Genomic DNA, 20,123 nt, shown 5'->3' with positions numbered 1-20,123 from the left:
TGGTTAGCGTTACATTATCAGGACGCTGCTTGGGACTAAATAAAAATCACATGAATAATTTCGGTACAGAGAATTAAAACACAGGTAAAAAATACTCATAGCATCGTGTACCTGTCCGAGCGGGACGACATTATTTTCCCGCACTCCGTTTCCATGTGGATCTTGCGACCTCGGAGCCGGCATCAGCTGGTTAAAACCATGGACGGATTACTACTTAACCGTGCTGTGGGATTATGGGTAATGTAGTTTGTCATCACGTGTTTCCTCACAGCTGTTCTGTCAAGGGCATAGACTGTATATATGGTCAAGGGTGATGCACACATTCCTGACCTTTAAAGGGACTGGTCACTCCAAAATCAAAAATACACATTTTACTCAAGATAATCCAAGCACCTTGTTGTGAGCAGTTTCATGTAGGAACGATCGGTAGAAATAAAACAGTTCCTACATGAAACTGCTCACAACAAATCTGTGGATTATCCGGATAGTGATTTCTGGAAAGAGACATTGCTGTTGAGTGTTACAAATTTTTTTTTTGGGCGCTTTAAGCACCACAAGCTGAGTGCCATATAGTCCCATTATATTATAAATGCAGACATCTCTACGGCCGATGTCTCCAAAACTCAGCAACTCACATCAAAACAATCTAGATGGATAAATAGATAAATGTATTTTTGATTTTGGGGTGAAAAAAAAGCACTGATATTTTGATATTTTGATTTATTTGTTTTGCTTTCTGACATTAAAAAAGTTTCAGAGAGAGAGAAAGAGGTAGAGACAGTAAGAGGGAAATAGTTAATAGTTAATCACAGAATAGAGCAAAAATTGAGAAAACAGATTGTCATGGAGCTTCTTCATCATAGTTCATAGTCTGTAAAATTTATGTCTGTTCATCGTGCAGATGGGGAATGAAAAGCTGCCAACTTCCAGTTAACAACACAATTCTGGATATTGTTGCTCGCTGGATGCATTTACTCCACAAATCTGATCCACTTTTGAGTTTATTTGAGTAAACATCCCATGATTCCACAGCATCCACTTCTTCCAGCTCCTTTCAACCTGGCTATGATATATTTCCAAGATAACCTGTGAAAGACAGAAAGATTAATACTTTTGGATTTTTCCTAACATTTAAAGCAAAAATTCGACATTTTGGGAAATATGCTTATTCACTTTCAGGCGGAGAGTTAGATGAGAAGATTTATACCACTCTCATGTCTGTACATTTAATATGAAGCTACTGCCATCAGCCGCTTAGCTTAGCTTAGCACAAAGACTGGAAACGGAGGGGAAATAGCTAGCTCTGTCCAAAGGTAACAAAAACTGCCTACCAATACCTCTAAAGCGCTCTAATTAATATGGTATATCTCATTTGTTTAATCCGTACAAAAACAGAAGTGTAAAAAACGTCAATTTGCTGTTTTACGGGGGAGTTGTGTGTCGGAGAAGTTTTGGCTTTGAACAGTTGCCAGGCGACCACCGGAGACTCCAGGAGGACCCAGCCATGAAATAGTCTGGCACATAACCTCCCCGTAAAACAGCAAATTGTCATTTTTAGACTTCATTTTTTCTACAGTTTAAACAAAGATAAAGCATGTTAACTAGTGAGCTTAAGAGGTGTTAGTAAGTGGATTTTGTTATCTTTGGACAGAGCCAGGCTAGCTGCTCCCCCTGTTTCCAGTCTTTGTGCTAAGCTAAGCTAACCAGCTGCTGGCTGAAGCTTCATATTTACCGTACAGACATGAGAGTGATATCAATCTTCACATCTAACTCTCTGCCAGAAAGTCAATAAGCATATTTCCCAAAAATGTTGAACTATTCCTTTAAAGTCAAGGATGGAGAATGGAGTGGTAAAAAATAAAAACACACACACGCCCTCACCTCTGCTGAGCAGCTGCAGGTTGCGTCCTTCCTCCTGCACCTGAAGCTGCAGCACCTGTTGCAGCAACTCCTGCCGAAGTGTTTCTTGCACCAGTCCCATCCTCTCCAGCTTCTCCCCATTCAGACGCAACAACGCACGGCCTGGAAGGAGAAAGCAGAGAGCTCAAAAATCTGTTTCTCTTTACTCCACCACTTCATATGTCTTCTGATTATCTTAGCAGTGTGACCTGTGATAGCGTGGTGGGAGAACGCCTCCACATAGGTTAGGTAGTTGTGTGGACAGTGTTTCTTCAGCCATTTACAAACATCTTGTTGTGACCAGAGCACAACGGGGCGGATCAGGTTGGGCTGTGTTGGGCTTGTGTGATATATCCCATAACTGTCACTGGAACGGTACTGCAGCCAGACAGACAGACAGACAGACAGGAAGACAGACAGATAAATACAGAGAAGATGGACATGTATTAGAAGAATAATCCAACATACTGGGAAATATGCTTATCCGCTTTCTTGCTGAGAGTTAGATGAGAAGATAGATACCACTATCATGTTTGCACGCTAAATTTGAAGCTACAGCCAGCAGCCAATTAGCTTAGCTTAGCATAAAGACTAGCCTGGCTCTGTCCAAAGGTAACATCCGCCTACAAGCACCTCTAAAGCTCACTAATTAACACTTAATATCTTGTTTGTTTAATCTATTCAAAAAGCAAAGTTTAAAAATGACAAATTGTGGTTGTACGGGGGTTATGCATGGGACTATTCCATGACATAACTACAGTAAGTGGCAGTTTTTTTAGGCAGACTTACCTTTAGACAGAGCCAGGCTATCTGTTTCCTCCTGTTTGCAGTGTTTGTGCTAAGCTAAGCTAACTGGCTACTAGTTGCAGCTTCATATTTATCATACAGACATGAGAGTGGTATCAATCTTCTCACCTAACTCTCGACAAGAAAATGTAACAGGCTAGTTGAGCCCTTGATTCTGCGTTATGTTGTGCTGGGGGAGTAATGATGGATTCTGTGAATATATTTTTTACTGGTTAGCCATACAGACCCAGCACACTATAAAGAAGAGTTATACTCGTTACACTTTGTAGTAGCATTTCATTAAGTCACACTAACATGTTCACACACGGGACATGCTGATATAAATTTGTTTAATTTGTGCCAGCTAAACAACCTACCTGAGAATCACGCACTGTACAGACCCTGTATATAGTAAGCAAATAAGCTTATTTTCCATGATGTCAAACTGTTCCTTTGAAGCTCCTTCTTGACCTTTACTCCCAGTTTGATGTGTGTTCCACTCACAACACAATCTGTCTGACCCTAAGCCTGCCACGGTGGCATCAAACATCCCACATCCATGAGGCGATGTGATCCGATCCACAAACACACTCGGTTTTTCTTCACTGTACATGATGTGTGATCTCTGCAAACGCTGCTGCTCAGTCAAAATCCAAGTGAAGCTTACAGGCTGAACATTCAGTATCAAATACTTTCAGAAAGACAAACATTCGGAGGTACAGACGCGCATAGACAGGCCTATACATGAGGAATTGATAAGACCAGCCCACTATAAAGAACAGGTTTCAAACTCATTTAAACTCACGGGGACGATCGTGACCATATGTGCATGCAGATCAAACACTCTGCATACATGTGAACTTCTAAGTTGTCTGGAAGATCAGCAAACATGCAGCAGCAACAGAGTCAGACAGAGGAGCACGAAGGCCAGTGTGATCATGAGATCCAGCTCTTTAATCTTAAAGATGTACAGGATGTAAAACTAGGGAGGACTAATCAAACTGGGTCTTTGATCAGTAAATCGGTTTTAAAAATTCAGCAGGTTCAGCGTTTCTCCAACTCAAGATTTTCTCAGATGCAGGAAAGAAAGAGGTGCTTAAAAAAAAAGAAGAAATAAAAAATGAAAGGCTGGCTTATATTAAAGAGTGAGTGGGGAAAAATATGTGCTGGAGGTGGAGAGTAGAAGGATGACTATCTGATAAAGAGAAACATTTTAATAAATATGGAGTAAAAATATGGAGTATTACATGCATTATTACATACATTACATTTCTACTGTTATTTCATGATTATTTATCTTCGGAGGCTAATGTGCATTTTACATTGTAATAAGTTGTTTTTTTGTAAATTGTGTTCATAATATATTTAATATCTTTATATATACAACTCAGTATCCATTACATGATCTGAGTGGAGTCGGCCCCCGGGCGCTGCACAGTGGCTTCCCACTGCTCCGTATACTTAGGATGGGTTAAATGCAGAGAACGGATTTCACTAAGCACTGTGTATGATTTGACGAAACACCCAGAGCCACAATAACGCAAACAATAACCTTTCCTCTTATATATATCTTATATATCCTCTTATAAATATATCATTGTGTGGCTTAAAATCTAACATAATAAGTTACTCTTCAATGCCAAAAACCTATTAACGTACGCTTACAAGGTAAACAAAAATCCAGCTGGATTTGCGCCCTGTGGAAAATTCATGTCTAGCAATTTAACCAAACAGTTGGTTCAAGCATTAGTCTTATCGCCGTTGATTATTTTTGAGGAATAAGGTCCAACACACCAAAAAGTAATTTAAATAGGTTACACGTAGAACAGAACAAAGCAGCACATACGGCACTTCACTGCCTGTACAGAGTAGCAACAATGAATAATCATTAATCTTATTTAAGTGTAAAGACTACATTAAATATCATCAGAACTAAAACAGCATAGATACTTTCAGACAAACATAATTATTTTACTAGACAGTCATATGAGAGTCATTTTTATTGCCCCCATGTAGAGCTAGTTTAAGACAAAGAACAGTAAATTATCAAGCAATGGTGGCATTGAAGTAGTAAAATACACATCAATAAAATGTTAAAATTGTATACAAGACATTGAGAAGCTGAATATAGAACTGGTTTTGCTCCTAAAAGATATGATATTGATGGTGAGAGCAATCCATCCCAATGTATTTGTGGTTAGGGGTGTAAGCTGCTTTATTGATTATTGAGGTGGTAATATTATGTAGAGCTATCTATGGTACTAGATAGGTTTTTGAGTTGTTGTGACATTTTGTGTCAGTGTTTATAGTTTGTATTGTTGAGTCTTATTGTGAGTACCTTACTCATGTCAGACAAAGTATAGTAAATACATGTGGACCCCAGGAAGTACATGTAGCTAATGGGGATCCACAGTAAACAACAAACCAACAAACAAAGACACATTCAGAGTAGCAAGTTTGAATCGAGTATTTTTCAGCCTCCTGACTGACTTTGAATCCACCATGGTCCTTTTTCTTTGCTTTTATCTTATACTTCTGCTTTACGGTTGAAGAGCACCGGATTTCCTTTCCTTTCATTTTACTTCTGCCTTTCTGCCAGTGCAGCATGGATTTTTTGTTGTGACCACTGTATTGCTCACATCATGCCCTCATTTTTGTAACACTTAGTGTTAGCTTGACCAGTGATAGATACTGCATTGCTGCCATTTGTGGATCAATATGTGAATATTTTGACTTCTGAATTGGGCCTTTGCATGGATGCATGTATTTGGAAATATCACAAAAAGGACTGGTACTTCTCATACTGTGTAGCAGTAAATTGAAAAATAATTTTAATGTAATTGTAATGTTTCTAACACATTTGATATGAAGCAAACATTTTCCTCAAATCATCAAAAATAAATTTTTTGAATGTGTCAAACAGACAGCGGTATGAATGCAATATTGTCTGCAAAATCCCATGTTGCCATTTCTACTAGGGCTGCAAGTAATGATTTTCATTACTAACTAATCTCTTTATTTGTCAGTTAAGTGAATAATTGTTTACCCAATAAAATGTCAGAAAATTGTGAAAAATGGTAAAAAGCAAATAGCTTTTCTATGACCATCAGTCCAAAATCCCAAATACTTTATCAAATAAGAGATAAAAGTTAGCAAATCCTCAATATTTAGCAGCTAGAATTAAAAATGTTTGGCATTCTTGCTCAAAAAATTCCATAAACGATTAATTGATTATCAAAACAGTTGCCAAGCATTTTCTTTCAACAATGACTGAATGTATTGTGTTGTTGAATGTCTACAGTGATGAAAAGTAAAAGATGCAGGTAGTCAGATGACAGAGAGAGACTATAATGAGTGTTGTTTCTGCTTTTCACAGTATCATTCTCAAACCAGTGCATATGTGCAGTATACTAGTGAGGAGTCTGTGGCTGCAGAGTGGAAGCATGGATAAGAGCACAACATGTGGAAAAAGAGTAAATAAAACTAACTGAAGGATGAAAAGCTGAACTGTGTGGAAGAAGTGAAAATACTGTTCACATGCTCCAGTGTAGCACATCTTCCAAACACACAACACTGATTAAGTTTATGTTCCTCAAGACAAAAATAAACCGACCACTACAATATGTGCATCCAAGAGGATTGAAGCAAACAAACAACGCATTGTATACAACTCTGTTATCAGCCCAGCCCAGTTCTATGTTTGCAGCTTTAGCTTCAGCTCATTACCGCCTTTTAAAGAGACTTCCATGGGGTGAAGACAAAGGCATGGGCTTTTTGACTTGTAACCAAGGGCTTTAAATGAGACCAGTTTACAGCACAAATGGATTGTCTGGGCAGTGACTGTGCGAGCAGACAATGCTGTATCAGATAACAAAATGTATATCAACTCAAAAACTTTAACTGGAACAGAATGTGAAAGTGGATCACACAACGTTTCGCATAAAGAGAAATATATATATATATATATATATATATATATATATATATATATATATATATATATATATATATATATAAAAAAGCTTTGCATATTGTTTATTACCCTGGAACAACAATCACAGACTGCTTGACATCGAGCATTCGGTATCCAACTAAACTCTTTTTCTTTCTGTCAACAGACACAGTGTTGCTGCAGCAGAGCGCGAGTGTTGTAGGACATGTGCTATTTAAAGCCATGCTAAAAGGCTGTTAGAGCCCACCAACCCGCTGGGGAGAGAGCAACTTCCATTCTCTGCTAACAAAGTGCCCATTTGCAACAATGGATGGTGACAGACTAGGAATTTTTTCTTTCAGACTTTTCTGCAGAGAAATCTGAGAGAAGAGTTACTGAACGCCAGTGAAGAACGTTTCCATGTACTCATGTTGATAAGACAACAAGGAAGTAAGCATTGAGTTATATGTAGGAATGCAATGAGAAAGGAAAGTTGAAAACACATAACACTACTACTTTCTTGCTATTGTCATGGGGCTGTGATGATCTCTTATTCCATGTGATGCAGTCACTACAGTTAATATGACTCACAATAATGATTTACAATTAAATTAAATATTAAGTTAATTATTTTGGAGCAATCCCAGTAAAGATTCATACAAACCGAATGCCTGTACTTCCGCCATTTAAAGCCAAACAGAAACTTTTTGTGAAAGGAAATATAAAGTATAATGATAAAGCAACTATTGTGCATATTTTTCCATTTTTCAGAAAAGGATGTAACCGTTTTGTGCATATTTGTAGAAACAGTGTGCAAGGAGATTTCTGTGGTGCACTACTGACTGTAGCACGTCATAGCCCCATATATCCTACGAACTTTGATACAAGACGTTCCTCCCCCCCTTTTCAACAAGCCTACAGTGGGGGGATCATGTACCATTAGTGATTTAAGATGTCTGTCCTGCTGCTGTTAAGTTTGTATTCCACTTTGAAAGTGAAAGCTAATTAGCATAGCTTGCACGTTACTTTTCGTTCATATTATTACAACACCTACTGAGTTAGTGTTGTGTTTGTCCCACAGTATAGAAGGGGACATACTGTATATACTGAATTCTTGGGCAAATTAAATTGTAATTTCAGTTTGATTTTAAGCAATATTAAGCAGAAATAAACGCATCTCCTTGATCTAGGAGAATGAAGACAAGCCAGGTATCACACGACATCAGTTCATGATTCAGGTGTTCTGTTCGACATGTTGAGGTCATGCAGGTGTTCAGTACCTGCAGGGCCTCTGTGCCGGGCTGCTGCAGCAGCTTCACTGTCCTGCCTCCTGCTGTTTTCTGTCCCCGCCCGTCATGCCAGGTTAGGTTCCCACCTGTGCGTCGACTCAGCTGGTGCTTGAAGTCCTCAGGCAGAGCCCTGTACTCTACAGCTGGCCTGCAGAAACTGAAGCTGGATGCCGCTGGAGAGATAAAAGCAGGAGGTATAATGATTAGACAGCCGGATCTGCATGTAACCACTGACAATTTAAAAACAACATGAGACATGTTCTGCAGAAAACTCTGCGTGACTTGAAAACAAAAGCCAGCGTTGCACCATACGGGGCACCCTGTCATTCAGCGATAATCTCACTATCAAGTAGGCCTACCTGTTCGTACCTGCTCTATGGACACTGAGCAGGCATGAGGTTACGTTCAAAGTTATGACGGTGTAGTCCCTCATTCGAAGTTCAAAGTTATCTGAGTCTGGACAAGCTCCTCTGTAATTCACGGAAATCAGTGTCTATCACTTCGTGCAGAGCCTGTAGGTGAATGTCAGAGCTGTGAGATGAGCCAGTTTCTCGTCATTACTAGGAGGCCTGCAGGCAGACATTCAAACCCTCTCAACAGCAGGTGGCTTCACAACATCCAGTAATTAAAGAAAGTGTGGAGCTACAGTAAACACGCTGTTACTGGCACAGATCCTGGCAGAAATCCATGGGTCATTACTGATTCATGTGCCAGATTGGAAGAATTTTCTTACCGTGTTTGAAGCTATGTGCGCAGCTGTGTTTGTGTGTGTGTGTGTGTGTGTTAACGTGCATTTTTCAGTATCTTAAATTGACTGAGAGAATTTGAAAAGAGGACAGAATGAGAGAGACTGTCAGGAGGGACGAGGGTTTGAGGAGATGAAAGAGTTTCTTTGGGGTTTTCTAGCTTTGTGCCTCTCCTTTCTGTCACTCAACATCTCCTGCTGAGAGAGCAGCAAAGCCGAGTCCTGCAATCATCAAGGCGAACCAGGAGCATCAGATTATTATGAATAAAACTGTATGCGATTTTTGTTTCTTTGAGGTGTAACTCCAAGACTGCATGCACATGAACTCTCCTTCACAGTGTAATTACTCCCCCAGGCTGATGCTGTAAACACAAATGTGCCCCTTTCCCAGATTAAATACAGATAATTAAGACCACTTGTCAGACTGAGTTTTTTTTCTTCCTTTAGTTTTGCTTGTTTATGGGAGGAAAACGTCCTCATTAACTAACACACACATAAATTGCCAGCGCAGGATGGGAAAATCTTTCATGAACAAAACGTGCTGTGAAATGTCTCGCCTGCCTACAGTATGTTTCACTTTCACTTGGCATTTTTATTTGAATCTGTACTGCAGATTACAGCTCCTATTTGTAGGATTTGAACATTTATAACTTTGGCACAGAAAGCAACACCAATTTTCACCAAGAACTTTTTTTCATTCCGAATAAAATAAAAGACGCAAATCACATACAATTCTACACATAGGGGCTTTAAATGGTAGCTGCCCAATTAAGATGAACTTAACTGAGTCTGTGCAAAAACTGACCACAACGGTCAGACTGGTGATGCTGGTCCCTTCTGGCGCGCTGTCCGTTTCAGCACCAAGTCGCTGACCATCACCCAGCATCCTCCTCTTGTTTCTTAAAATCAACATAATGTCCCTACAAGCGTTCACACAGCACTGAGTTTAACTTTACCTTACCGAGCAGTGTGGTGTTTTGCTTCCTAAGGTGTTAGGTAGATGTAATGCAGTTAGCGGTTGCAGTTCTCCGCTGTTAAAGTGATATTTTGACCTCATAGGTTACTGTATGTACCGTACTTTCTCATACTAAAGTCAGAGTAGCCTACAGCAGTCGTTTTGTTACCAGATGCGACCACTAACGTACCTGGCAAACCGGTTTCACCAGTTCGAGTTAAACATACAAACTCATGCGTGGTTTCCACTGAATAAAGGCTATTTCACAGAAAATTTGAAGTTTCCATTGAATGAAGGCTATTTCACAGAACATTTAAAGTTTCCACTGAATGAAGGCTATTTCACAGAACATTTCGACGAATGTATTGAAATGTAACCCGCAGAAAGCGGCCTACCGTCCACAGCCATGGTGTTTCCGTGCCGTAGTGGATCTAATGAACGTCTCCCATCGTCTCCGGTGACCGACACACAGGCTGCGGGGTCCTGCTCCCACGTCTCCTCCTCCCCGCGTTGTGTTCACCTACAAAAGTTTCAGAGAGGTCTGGCAGGAGGGATGACGCTCCACATCCTCTCACGTCTTACTGGTCTGACTGGGAAAATGCCTTAAACCCAGCTCACGTCGTCCAACTGTGTCATTCGCTGCGAGTTGTAGAAGACAAGACAGGAATGTCCCCGAGCAGCTGGCTGACTGGTTCCGCTGGCTCAGGCGGGCGCGAGCGTGTGTGCGCGCGCGCGCGTCGTGTATTTGTGTGTGGTTTTTAATGTGTCGTGAGAATCAGACGCGCGGCTTTTTCTCAAGAGCCTGCATGAGCGCAGTGAGCTCAAAGTGCAGCCCCGGGCCCTGTAATTAACGCAGCCAGTGGAGGCTCTAAAAAACAGCCGGATGAAAAGGCTTCTCATCACTGCAGCATCCAACTTAAGGAATTCCCCTTTGCCTTTTCTTAAAGAAAGGGAGCTCTGTGCGCGCCTGTGGGCAGTGGGCCCTCTCTGTGATGGACCCTCTATGTGGGGTTTGTCCAGAAGAGCTGCAGGATAATCAAGGCAGATATCACAGAGCACCGATCCTGCTCCCACCTGCCCAGTTACTTCATTGGTCACATATCTAACAGTAAGGGATAGCTGTGGATTATCTGACCTATGACCTCCAGTTTATGAGCATCTCAGAACAAAACATAACCACAAACCAATCATAATCATTAAAAAAAAAAAACCAACATAAAATTATGCCCTTTAATAATCTTTTATTAAATTCAACCAAAATAAAAAGGGACAGAAGAAAACAAATAAATAAATAAACTCAATAGAAGGGAGGGGAGACTGAGCAAGAGAGAAATACAGGAACATGATGGAAAGGGAAATCATGACCTCTATTTAAAAGACACTTTTTCAGATGCTGCTATTTGTCCAACATGAGCAATCCAAACAGTGGGGGGCAACATATATATATATATATTTCCGTATATTGATAATACATTTACGCCTCATCATCAATTCTGTCTGAATCCACTCAGCATCAGCAAGAGCGACATGTCTAAGTGTGGAGGGATCTCCCAGTACAGATAAGGCATACATAAATATATAAATACATACAAGACCTTAAAAAAAGAAGGACTAACTGAATTTTGTTTATCCACTGCTACAACTCTTACTAGAGCTTCAGGGAGTAGCTGAGGGATTGCCCCTGAAGGGTCTGGACTGAAATACATTTTGTGGTTCTTATCTGTACATTCATAAATATCTCGTACTTTTATATCAGGGCGCTCTGGTTTTTGAAACAGTTGAAATCTGGTTGAAATCTACAAAAACAGCAAACACAAATTGGACACTGCAGCTGTGCGTGTTATCAAACTGGAACCAGCAGAAGAAAAACAGATTTTTTTTCTGTTCAGAATAAAACATGATTGTCCCCCTGAGGCAGATTTTGGCAGGGGACTGTAGTGGTGAAAGTGTGACGATGAAAGCTGATTAGAGAGATCAAGGTGGCACATGAAACCCAAAATATTAAACAGGGCTGTGTATGGCACTCGATCAGTGAAAGAAGTGAATGTGTGCAGGTGTTCTGTTGTGCACTGATGGATACACACAGATGTTTGTCACAGGGTATCTACGCACTTTTTGAGTACACGTTTAATGACCTTGACTTCTGAATCCCCCCTAAAAATAAAGAACTGTTTTCATAAACATGTAAGTATACATTATATACAAATAAATACACAAACATTTCTATTATTCTGAATTAAAATGCAGATCACAGCCACACATGGTGTATCGCCCCCTAGTGGCGTCTAGACTGATTCTCATACAAATAAGGCTGTAATAAAGATAAGATGAGATAGAACTTTATTCATCCCGAAGGAAATTCTTGTGCCAGAGATTGCTCAAAAATTACAACAACATAAGATTAAAGACAATAGAGTAATAAATGTAAAGTGTATAAGGAGTAAATGCTAACACCAGTGCCTAATAGAATAACAAAAGAAGTAAGATACATTTAGTAAAATAAGTAAATTAAAATAGAAAACACTAACGGCCCTATCTAGAGCCAGTGTTTGGTTTGTCCATTCTGGGCTACTGTAGAAACATGGCGGCCTCCGTGGAAGGAGGTAGATGAAAACGGCTTATTCTAAGTTAATGAAAACACAACGATTCTTATTTTCAGGTGATTATACATTAATGAAAACATACTTGAAATAATAAATAAATATTATATTCCATTTCTGCCAATAGCTCCTCCTAAATGTTACATACTGGACCTTTAAGTAAAAGTATCTACGTATTATCAGAAAAATGTACTTAATGTATCAAAAGTAAAAGTACTCATTAAGCAGAGTGAACCCTGTCAGTGTTTGTAGTATTGTTGTTGTTGTATATTATTGATTTGTTACTACTGATGCATCAGTATAAAAATAAGGAAATGAAAGTGTAATTTACAGACCAACATCACTGCTTAGAAGTTTCTTGTAAAAACAGAAGTGTATGTTCTGGAGTAAAAGGGGGAAAATGAAAAAAGTGGAGTGGATGTGCAGAGCCTTTAACTACTACTGCAACTATAGTTATCAAATAAATGTAGTTGGGTAAAAAGTATATTTCCCAGTGGAGTAGTGGAGTAGAAGTGTAAAGTACAAGTACCTCAAAATTGTACTACGGCTATAATCGATATTTTCATGATAAAGTATCAAATGACAATGTGAAAACAATGTGACAATGTGAGAGGCGTCGCTCATAGTGATGAACCTACAGAGAATTATCACCTGAATCTGCGGAGCTTTGTAGTGAGTTTCAGCTCATTGATTAGCTGTACGGCCACAACTTTACTGTTTCGGTTCACTCTCACCGCTCTCAGTGTTGTTTTCGGCAGCAGCAGGCTCGAAAAACCCACTGTACACAACCTGCTCAGCAGCAAACAGCTGACAGTCACAGTTAACGATTAGCTGGTGAACATAATGGAGCATTTAGCGGTTAAAGAGCCAGATATTTTCCTCAGGAGTTGGTTGGAGACCAAAAACAGAGCTAAAGGAGGGTGAATATTGGACTTACATTCATCAGGTGGCCAGAAATACGACTCCATATTAATGATAATGTTGCTCCGTAACAGCTGGATGAGTAAATAAGCAACTGTTTCCTACCACGTTCGCCATATCAACTTAAAAGGTGATGTATAGTAATAATAACAGTAAACTTTATTTATATAACACTTTTCAAAACAAAGTTACAAAGAGAGTGACTTTGTCAATGTTGTTTTCACAACTTGTTTCCATAAGTTGCTCTTCTAATTCTTGGGAACAGCAGGTATCCCGATATATTGGGATGCTGCACTACAACATATTTAGACCTTAAATAAAAAATAAATAAAAATGTAGACATTTAGACAGTCTGCACCATTTACGCATCAAATAGGTCGTTTGCAGATGAGGGGAAGGTGGAGGGGGCCCAGAACGCCCTTCAGTCCATGGGTCCACTATTCCGAGTTGCTGTACGTCCCTGCTCACAATATAAACAGTATTACAGTTTTTGATGGTGTGCCATTCTGGGTGCCTTGAATGTCCTGATTCTGAACTGCCTTGAACTCTCTCTCTCTCTCTCTCTGGGTTTATAAGAATGAAAAGATGCCAAGACTGGATGCAAGGCGGGGCTCCCTGCTGTTTTTGATATTGCATCATGTGATTGATGTTTATTTTAAATGTCTCCACACCAGATAACAACAACTGCCAGATATTCGCCTGCATCCTCTCACAATCAATGCCTGAATTACTTGCAGTGATCTTCCCATACACCACTGGTGCCTACTGCCTCATTGGCTCTAGCCTGATTTCACAGTGGTCACAGAAACACAGAATCAGCTTTATTGACAACACATGTGTTTTAGAACGCATACAAGGAACTAGACTTGGTTTTTTGTTGCTCCCAATGTACTTACAGAAATAGGCTACAGCTAAAAAACAAGGACAACAAAGCTGAACAAAAGGTAAACATAAACATTTAGCTATTATGTACATACAAGTAGGTGAAAGAAGATAAATATATATAAAAAGGTATATACAGTACATAAACAATGAACAACAACAAACAGTACATACCTACATTGTTTATTCCAGTTAACCACAAACTGCACATGGGATTGCAAACCCAGCTGACTAGTTTGAGTTTAATTGGCAGGGTGTCGGTACGAGTAGTTTGTGCTGATGTTTCTGAGGAAACTGAGACTGGAGCATTGGGGCGCCTCTTAAACTCTAAGCATGGACACATTTGGCCTGGTTAGCGCGCTAAAAGATGAAAGGGACTGCTTGAATTAATAGTTTCCACAAGAGAGAACATCAAAGAGCCTCAAGTATTAATAGTATACATTTGAGGTTAGCACTCAGCAGCTGCCTTTTGTTTTAATGTTTAACCAAGGAATTCTTTTTCATCAATTATTTTTATTCCAGAGTGATCCAGACATTCCAGTCTATTACTTCAGTCCAAACATTAAGCATATCGTACTGTAACACTATGGCCACAAGGCAGAGTTAATAGTTTCTTTAGCAATAACTTTACTTATTTTTTAAAGTCAGAGCTTTTGGAAGAGAGAGGGGGCAGTTTCTCCTCTTAACATCTAAACTAGTAGTCAACACAAGGGGGCAGTCTCATTCTGTGTCCAGAGGAACACTGTACTCGATGTTGGTACTGAGTAATATTTGACCATTGTTCAGTATCACATTTACAAAGCCAAAATTACTTACGCATTGCATACTGTAGTCCTTAAAGACAACCTGACATTGGAACTCCAAATGATGTAAAAACTAGTGAAAATAGCATTATAAGATGTACCATCTTGTCTTTTACGTATCTTTGATTTTTTTTTTTCTATAAACCGACATTCTATTACAATCAATAATGGCACCTCTTGTGTATCTTGTTCACAGTGATGTTTGTTGGTTTGCTACATTGTTGACTATATTGGCAACTGAAACTGATGTAACACCATTATATTGTTTTATATTATATTGTTTGTTTCATGACTTGAAACCAACTGTGGAATGTAACTAAGTACATTTACTTAGTTACTCACTTACTGTACTTAAGTAAAGTACAAGTACCTCAAACTACTTTGTACTTCTACTCCACTACATTTTGGAGGCAAATATTGTACTTTTTACTCCACTACATTTATTTGATAGCTTTAGTTACTAGTTAATTTGCAGATTAAAGCAGATTATTAATAAAATATATAAAACTAATAAATTATGATATATTATAATAAGTTAAGATACCCAGCAGTACAGTATATAAAGTAATTAAAGTTAGCGCCACCTTTACCAGATGCAACATTAAAGAAAATTACAATCTAGTAATTTAGTATATGATTCTGCATAATGAGTACTTTTACTTCTGGCACTTTAAGTATATTTTCATATTAAGACTTTTGTGCTTTTACTTTAGTAAGATTTCTGAATGCAGGACTTTTACTTGTAAGCTGTATTTTTACACTGTAGTATTGCTACTTTATGAACACTTCGTCCACCACTGCTTCAAACTAACAAACAGAGGAGAAAGAGAATGACGCCTCTTCTCTTCACAGCATGTACTACAGTCTATATTACAGGGATGGATCCGAAAAGATGCAACATACTACAGAATCTTCAGTACTTTAGTACGAAAACTATCCATTGAGCCATCCATTTATACAACTATCTATATATCAAACATACATTGTGGAAGGAATTTAAATGCAATTCTAAACTCCATCCAGTATTTTATACTGTTTCGCAAGGCATCCAGGAGGGGCGTCTTATCTGAGGTGAAAGTGCGAACTCTTTAGCCACTTTACTGCCCCTTTGTTTAGATGGTACTGAATGTGTTTTTGATTTCAATACGACATCACGGTATAATACTGAGTTACTGTATAATTTAGTTTTGTTACATTTGGTTTTGAACCTACATTCGACAAATATAAAAAGGGTTCGTAAAAAGCATTCGGGCTGCAAATCGAGCTTTGCTGGTGGTTTAGTTTAGCGAGAAAAGATGTGGACATTGAATGCATTGTGTCAAAGCAATCCAAATGATCCAGTATAGACTTCTGTCCAAATTGTTTTGAAAAAGTAAATTCATGTAAAATCATTTAGGACTGTTTATCAGGAAAAACAGAGAATGCAGCAACAATCATGGTAGAAAATTGGAAAGCCTCGAAAGCCAGTTTTGAGGAAAAGGGTTTCTATTATTCTTACAGAGACACGTGTGTGTGTGTGTGTGTGTTGTGAATGTGTTGGCTGTCTCCAGATGTGCACACACTGCCATGAGAGTTTGGCAACAGCAAACACACTGAACTTCTTGGCTAATGTGTGAAGTGTGCCGTGACCTCTCGCTCCCCATGGCCACCAAATTAGGTTCGTTCAGACCAACATTTCTCTTATTTAATGAGTCTGATTAAATTCTTAAGACAGTGAAGCCTCAGAATTAAGTATTTTTCACAACTACCAAAAGAAACGATATTCACTCAAAATGATCCTAAACTAGATTAAAGTAAAACAGTACAATCTTACATAAAGAAGTAAAAAAAAAAAAAGCAAGAGCACACAACTGTGGGTGCACCGGCACAGGAAACAAGGTTCAGGTTTGTGAAGTGTGTGATCAATTACTCTTGTTTGTTCTTTTACTTGGCTGTGAACATACAAGAGCGGATATAGGCCACTCTAAAACAAACAATGCTGCAAATTAGACACGACTTTAAGCAGTTTATAAACCTGCATTTCCAACATTTCCCCTTAAACTCACCAACAGTCAATCAGATGAATAAAAGCTGAATGGACTATTCTCTAATGTTCACGCAGTTCATGCATTTCTCCCTGTCAGGTTGCAGCCATTGACAAATAAGCATGTAGTATTCAGAAACTTGGATAATAAGCTGACAGGAAATATGTGGATATGGGTCATACAGTGTTTTATCAGTTTAAGTATTTGTTAGGTTGACTTCAGGGCATGAAGAATCTAAAAATACTATAAATAATCTTTGGATCATGCTCCAACTCATCTGTTAGTCCATCCAACTTAAAACAAATGCTGAAAATGATTTGCAAATATTATATGAGTCAGTACAATTGGGAAAGCACTGTCAAAGCCACACAGTCCAGTAACACACTGACTTTGTTGAAAACTAAAGACACACATAAAGAGATTTACAGGCCAGCTCAGAATTTGGACCACTGGTGTTAAAACTAAATAGACACAAAGAAATAGGGAAGGGATAAACCCAAATGCAACTACCCATATGTTGCACAGACTTACATTGACTCCTGGACTCTTGAGCATGCAGGCAAATCTGGCCTCACCCTCTTCATAATGTGGCGATGTCGAGAAGTCCATGAACAGCTTAAGCCTGACGTATGCGTTATGACGGGCAGGTGAGTGGAACCTAAAACAGCTGTAGCTGTGTGATGCCATTCAAGGAAAACTCTGGGTGGAGTCGCCACCGGCCTGCAGAATAAAGCTGCACTTGTTTCTTAGCACCAGAAAGTCCGCGCCTGGATGCCTGTGTGCTCTGCAACATGTTTCACACGATACAATGAGAGCTTGTTTACTAATCAAGAGGGTAAAAGAGGTCATGGAGAATATGTAACACACACTGTTGTGTATCTGCACTGAACAAGGCTGTTTCCAGGTAGAAGAGGTGGGACCTGGTACAAACAGGATACAGGAAATGGGCCTGCTTCTAAAAAGGGTCAATCAAAAGATCCCAAAATAATGGACACAAAGTTACTCTTGTTCAAAACGAGGCCATGCTACAATGGTCATAGAAAAACATTGTTCAGGAATGCCTGGCATTAATGGTGGTCTGTACATATGTTCAGTGGTAGAAGACGGACTCAGATCCTCCATTACAAGTACAAGTCCTTCATTCAAATCCTATTTAAGAAAAAGTACATTAGTATTATCAGATACATGTATTTAAGGTATCAAAAGTCCTCGTTCTGTTATACAAATCTGTATTCATTTTTAAATAACTTTAACTTAATCTAATCTTTGCTTTTCCAAAATATTGTATAATTTGATCTCATTGGGCCTTAAACAGTTATGTAAATGAAACCATCTGAGGCGTTTAGAGAGGAAATGTCACAAGTGAAAATGGTTGGGAACCACTGGCCTCATCTTTAACAATGTATTGTATTTTATTATATATATATATATATATATATATATATATATAGTTTTCTTTGTAAAATCTTAATTTGAAAAGAAACTAGTAACTACAGCTGTCAGATAAATATAATGGAGTAAAAAGAACAATATTTCCCTCTGAAATGTAGAGGAGTAGAAGTACAAAGTAGCATAAAATGGAAATACTGAAGTAAAGTACAAGCACCTTAAAATGGTACTTAAGCACGGTACTTGAGTAGATGTACTTCTCTAATTTCCACCACTGTATATGCAAGAAAAGCAAACAAAAAAAAACAATCTCAGACACATAAAACACAGACCTTCAAACTGTTGTTTCGGTGATAAATGGAAAGTGTTTTCTTTGCTCCATTCTCACACACCTTCCTTTAGACTGTCTGCATAGTCAGAGACAGCCTTGTGAACCATATAACAATAATAACAATAACAATAATAACAATAACAATAATAATAATAATAATAAGGTAAATGTTTACCTTGTAAAAGAAAAATAATCAACAGTTTTAGAGGCCAAAGGAAATGCATAAAAGGGCAGTTCACCCCAAAATCAAAATACATATTTTTCCTCTTACCTGTAGTGCTATTTATCCATCTAGATTGTTTTGGTGTGAGTTGCCGAGTTTTGGAGATATCGACCGTAGAGATGTTTACCTTTTTGAATATAATGGGACTATATGGCACTCGGGTTGTGATGCTCAAGGTACCAAAAAAAAAAAAAAAAAAAATACATTTGAAAAGCTCAACAGCAATGTCTCTTTCCAGAAATCATGACCCGGTTACTCAAGATGATCCACAGACCTTGTGGTGAGCAGTTTCATGTAGGAACTATTTATAGTAAAAAAGGCAGATATCTCTACGGCCGATATCTCCAAAACCTGGCAACTCATACCAAACAATCTAGATGGAAAAATCCCTTTACAGCTTTCAAAAACTTTACTTTAGTACAGGTTTCATTTGAAGACTTTGATTTTATTTGCAAGAGTGTTCAGTTTGTCCTCAAAAAAATGATCTTGTAAATTCAATATTTCACTTGGAAATGCGAATGCTGGGCTTTGTTGGAAAATTGTTACAGTAAATTGATCGTGATGAATACATGCAGCTAAAATGTGGCTCCATCTAACTGGCCTTTAAGTGGAAAGTGTTGTGGTATAGTGGAGGTGCCAGGCTTCTTTCTATACTCAGGGCGGTGAACTTATACAGCTGTACAAAGACTTGTGTTGTGAATGAATGTGTGGCCTTGTGGGGCAACGCACTCAGGCATGGGTGTGTACTGTTACAGCCCTCAACACAGGGTATTTATTTATTTTTATTTGTTCCCGTTCCTGGAGGTTTGCTGTTAGGTCAGGGTTTAAACTGTGTCAATGTGCATGTGTGAAGTAAAAGAGCTCAAGATTTTTCACAGATTTCAATTTAGACACTGCAAAGCCATCACATAACCTCAGCAATATCATCATCCTAGCATGAAAAACAGTGCGCGTGGACTCCCATACAGATTTCATACAATATTATATATTTTCTATATGCTAGTTTAGTACCACACACTTTACTAGAGAATTTTGATCAACTAATAAAATTATGATGTATTATTATAGATTAAGCTACCCGGCAGTAGGTAGTAGTAGTAGTAAAGTTGTAAAATTAGCCCCACCTTTACCAGCTGCAACATTAGTGATGCTTACACATGAATGCATCAATAATTATAATCCGATAATATAATAAAAAATATTCCGAAATGGGCCATTCTGCATGATGAGCACTTTTATTTTAGCTACTTTAAGTGTAATTTGATGCTAGTACTTTTACTTGATTCATTTTTTAATGTAGAACTTGTATCATCACAAACGCGTTTGATCCATTAGTTGGCAACTT

At 38.6% G+C, this 20,123-nt stretch overlaps 1 protein-coding gene across 1 annotated transcript; it reads right to left on the bottom strand.

Moving 5' to 3' along the window:
• Window positions 1–705: 705 nt before the first annotated feature.
• samd10a (sterile alpha motif domain containing 10a) lies at window positions 706–10,320 on the bottom strand. Its single transcript, XM_044211543.1, has 5 exons — window positions 10,001–10,320; window positions 7,897–8,078; window positions 2,109–2,277; window positions 1,882–2,022; window positions 706–1,086 (listed from the first exon to the last, which is right to left on the bottom strand). Exons 1-5 carry the CDS (start codon window positions 10,011–10,013, stop codon window positions 1,064–1,066), a joined length of 528 nt encoding a protein of 175 aa, XP_044067478.1. The 5' UTR covers window positions 10,014–10,320; the 3' UTR covers window positions 706–1,063.
• Window positions 10,321–20,123: the final 9,803 nt, after the last annotated feature.

This window comes from Siniperca chuatsi, linkage group LG10 (genome assembly GCF_020085105.1).
Source record: "Siniperca chuatsi isolate FFG_IHB_CAS linkage group LG10, ASM2008510v1, whole genome shotgun sequence".
NCBI classification, from domain to species: domain Eukaryota; kingdom Metazoa; phylum Chordata; class Actinopteri; order Centrarchiformes; family Sinipercidae; genus Siniperca; species Siniperca chuatsi.
The sequence above is the reverse complement of the archived record's forward strand: the minus strand, read 5'-3'. Positions and strand labels throughout refer to the sequence as shown.

Bases quoted from the DNA above. Each gene is read 5' to 3' on its own strand.
- samd10a (XM_044211543.1), bottom strand. The intron at 2,278-7,896 runs GTACTGAACACC...GTCTGGCTGCAG, and splicing joins CCGGCACAGAGGCCCTGCAG to TACCGTTCCAGTGACAGTTA. The intron at 2,023-2,108 runs GTCACACTGCTA...TTCTCCTTCCAG, and splicing joins CTCCCACCACGCTATCACAG to GCCGTGCGTTGTTGCGTCTG.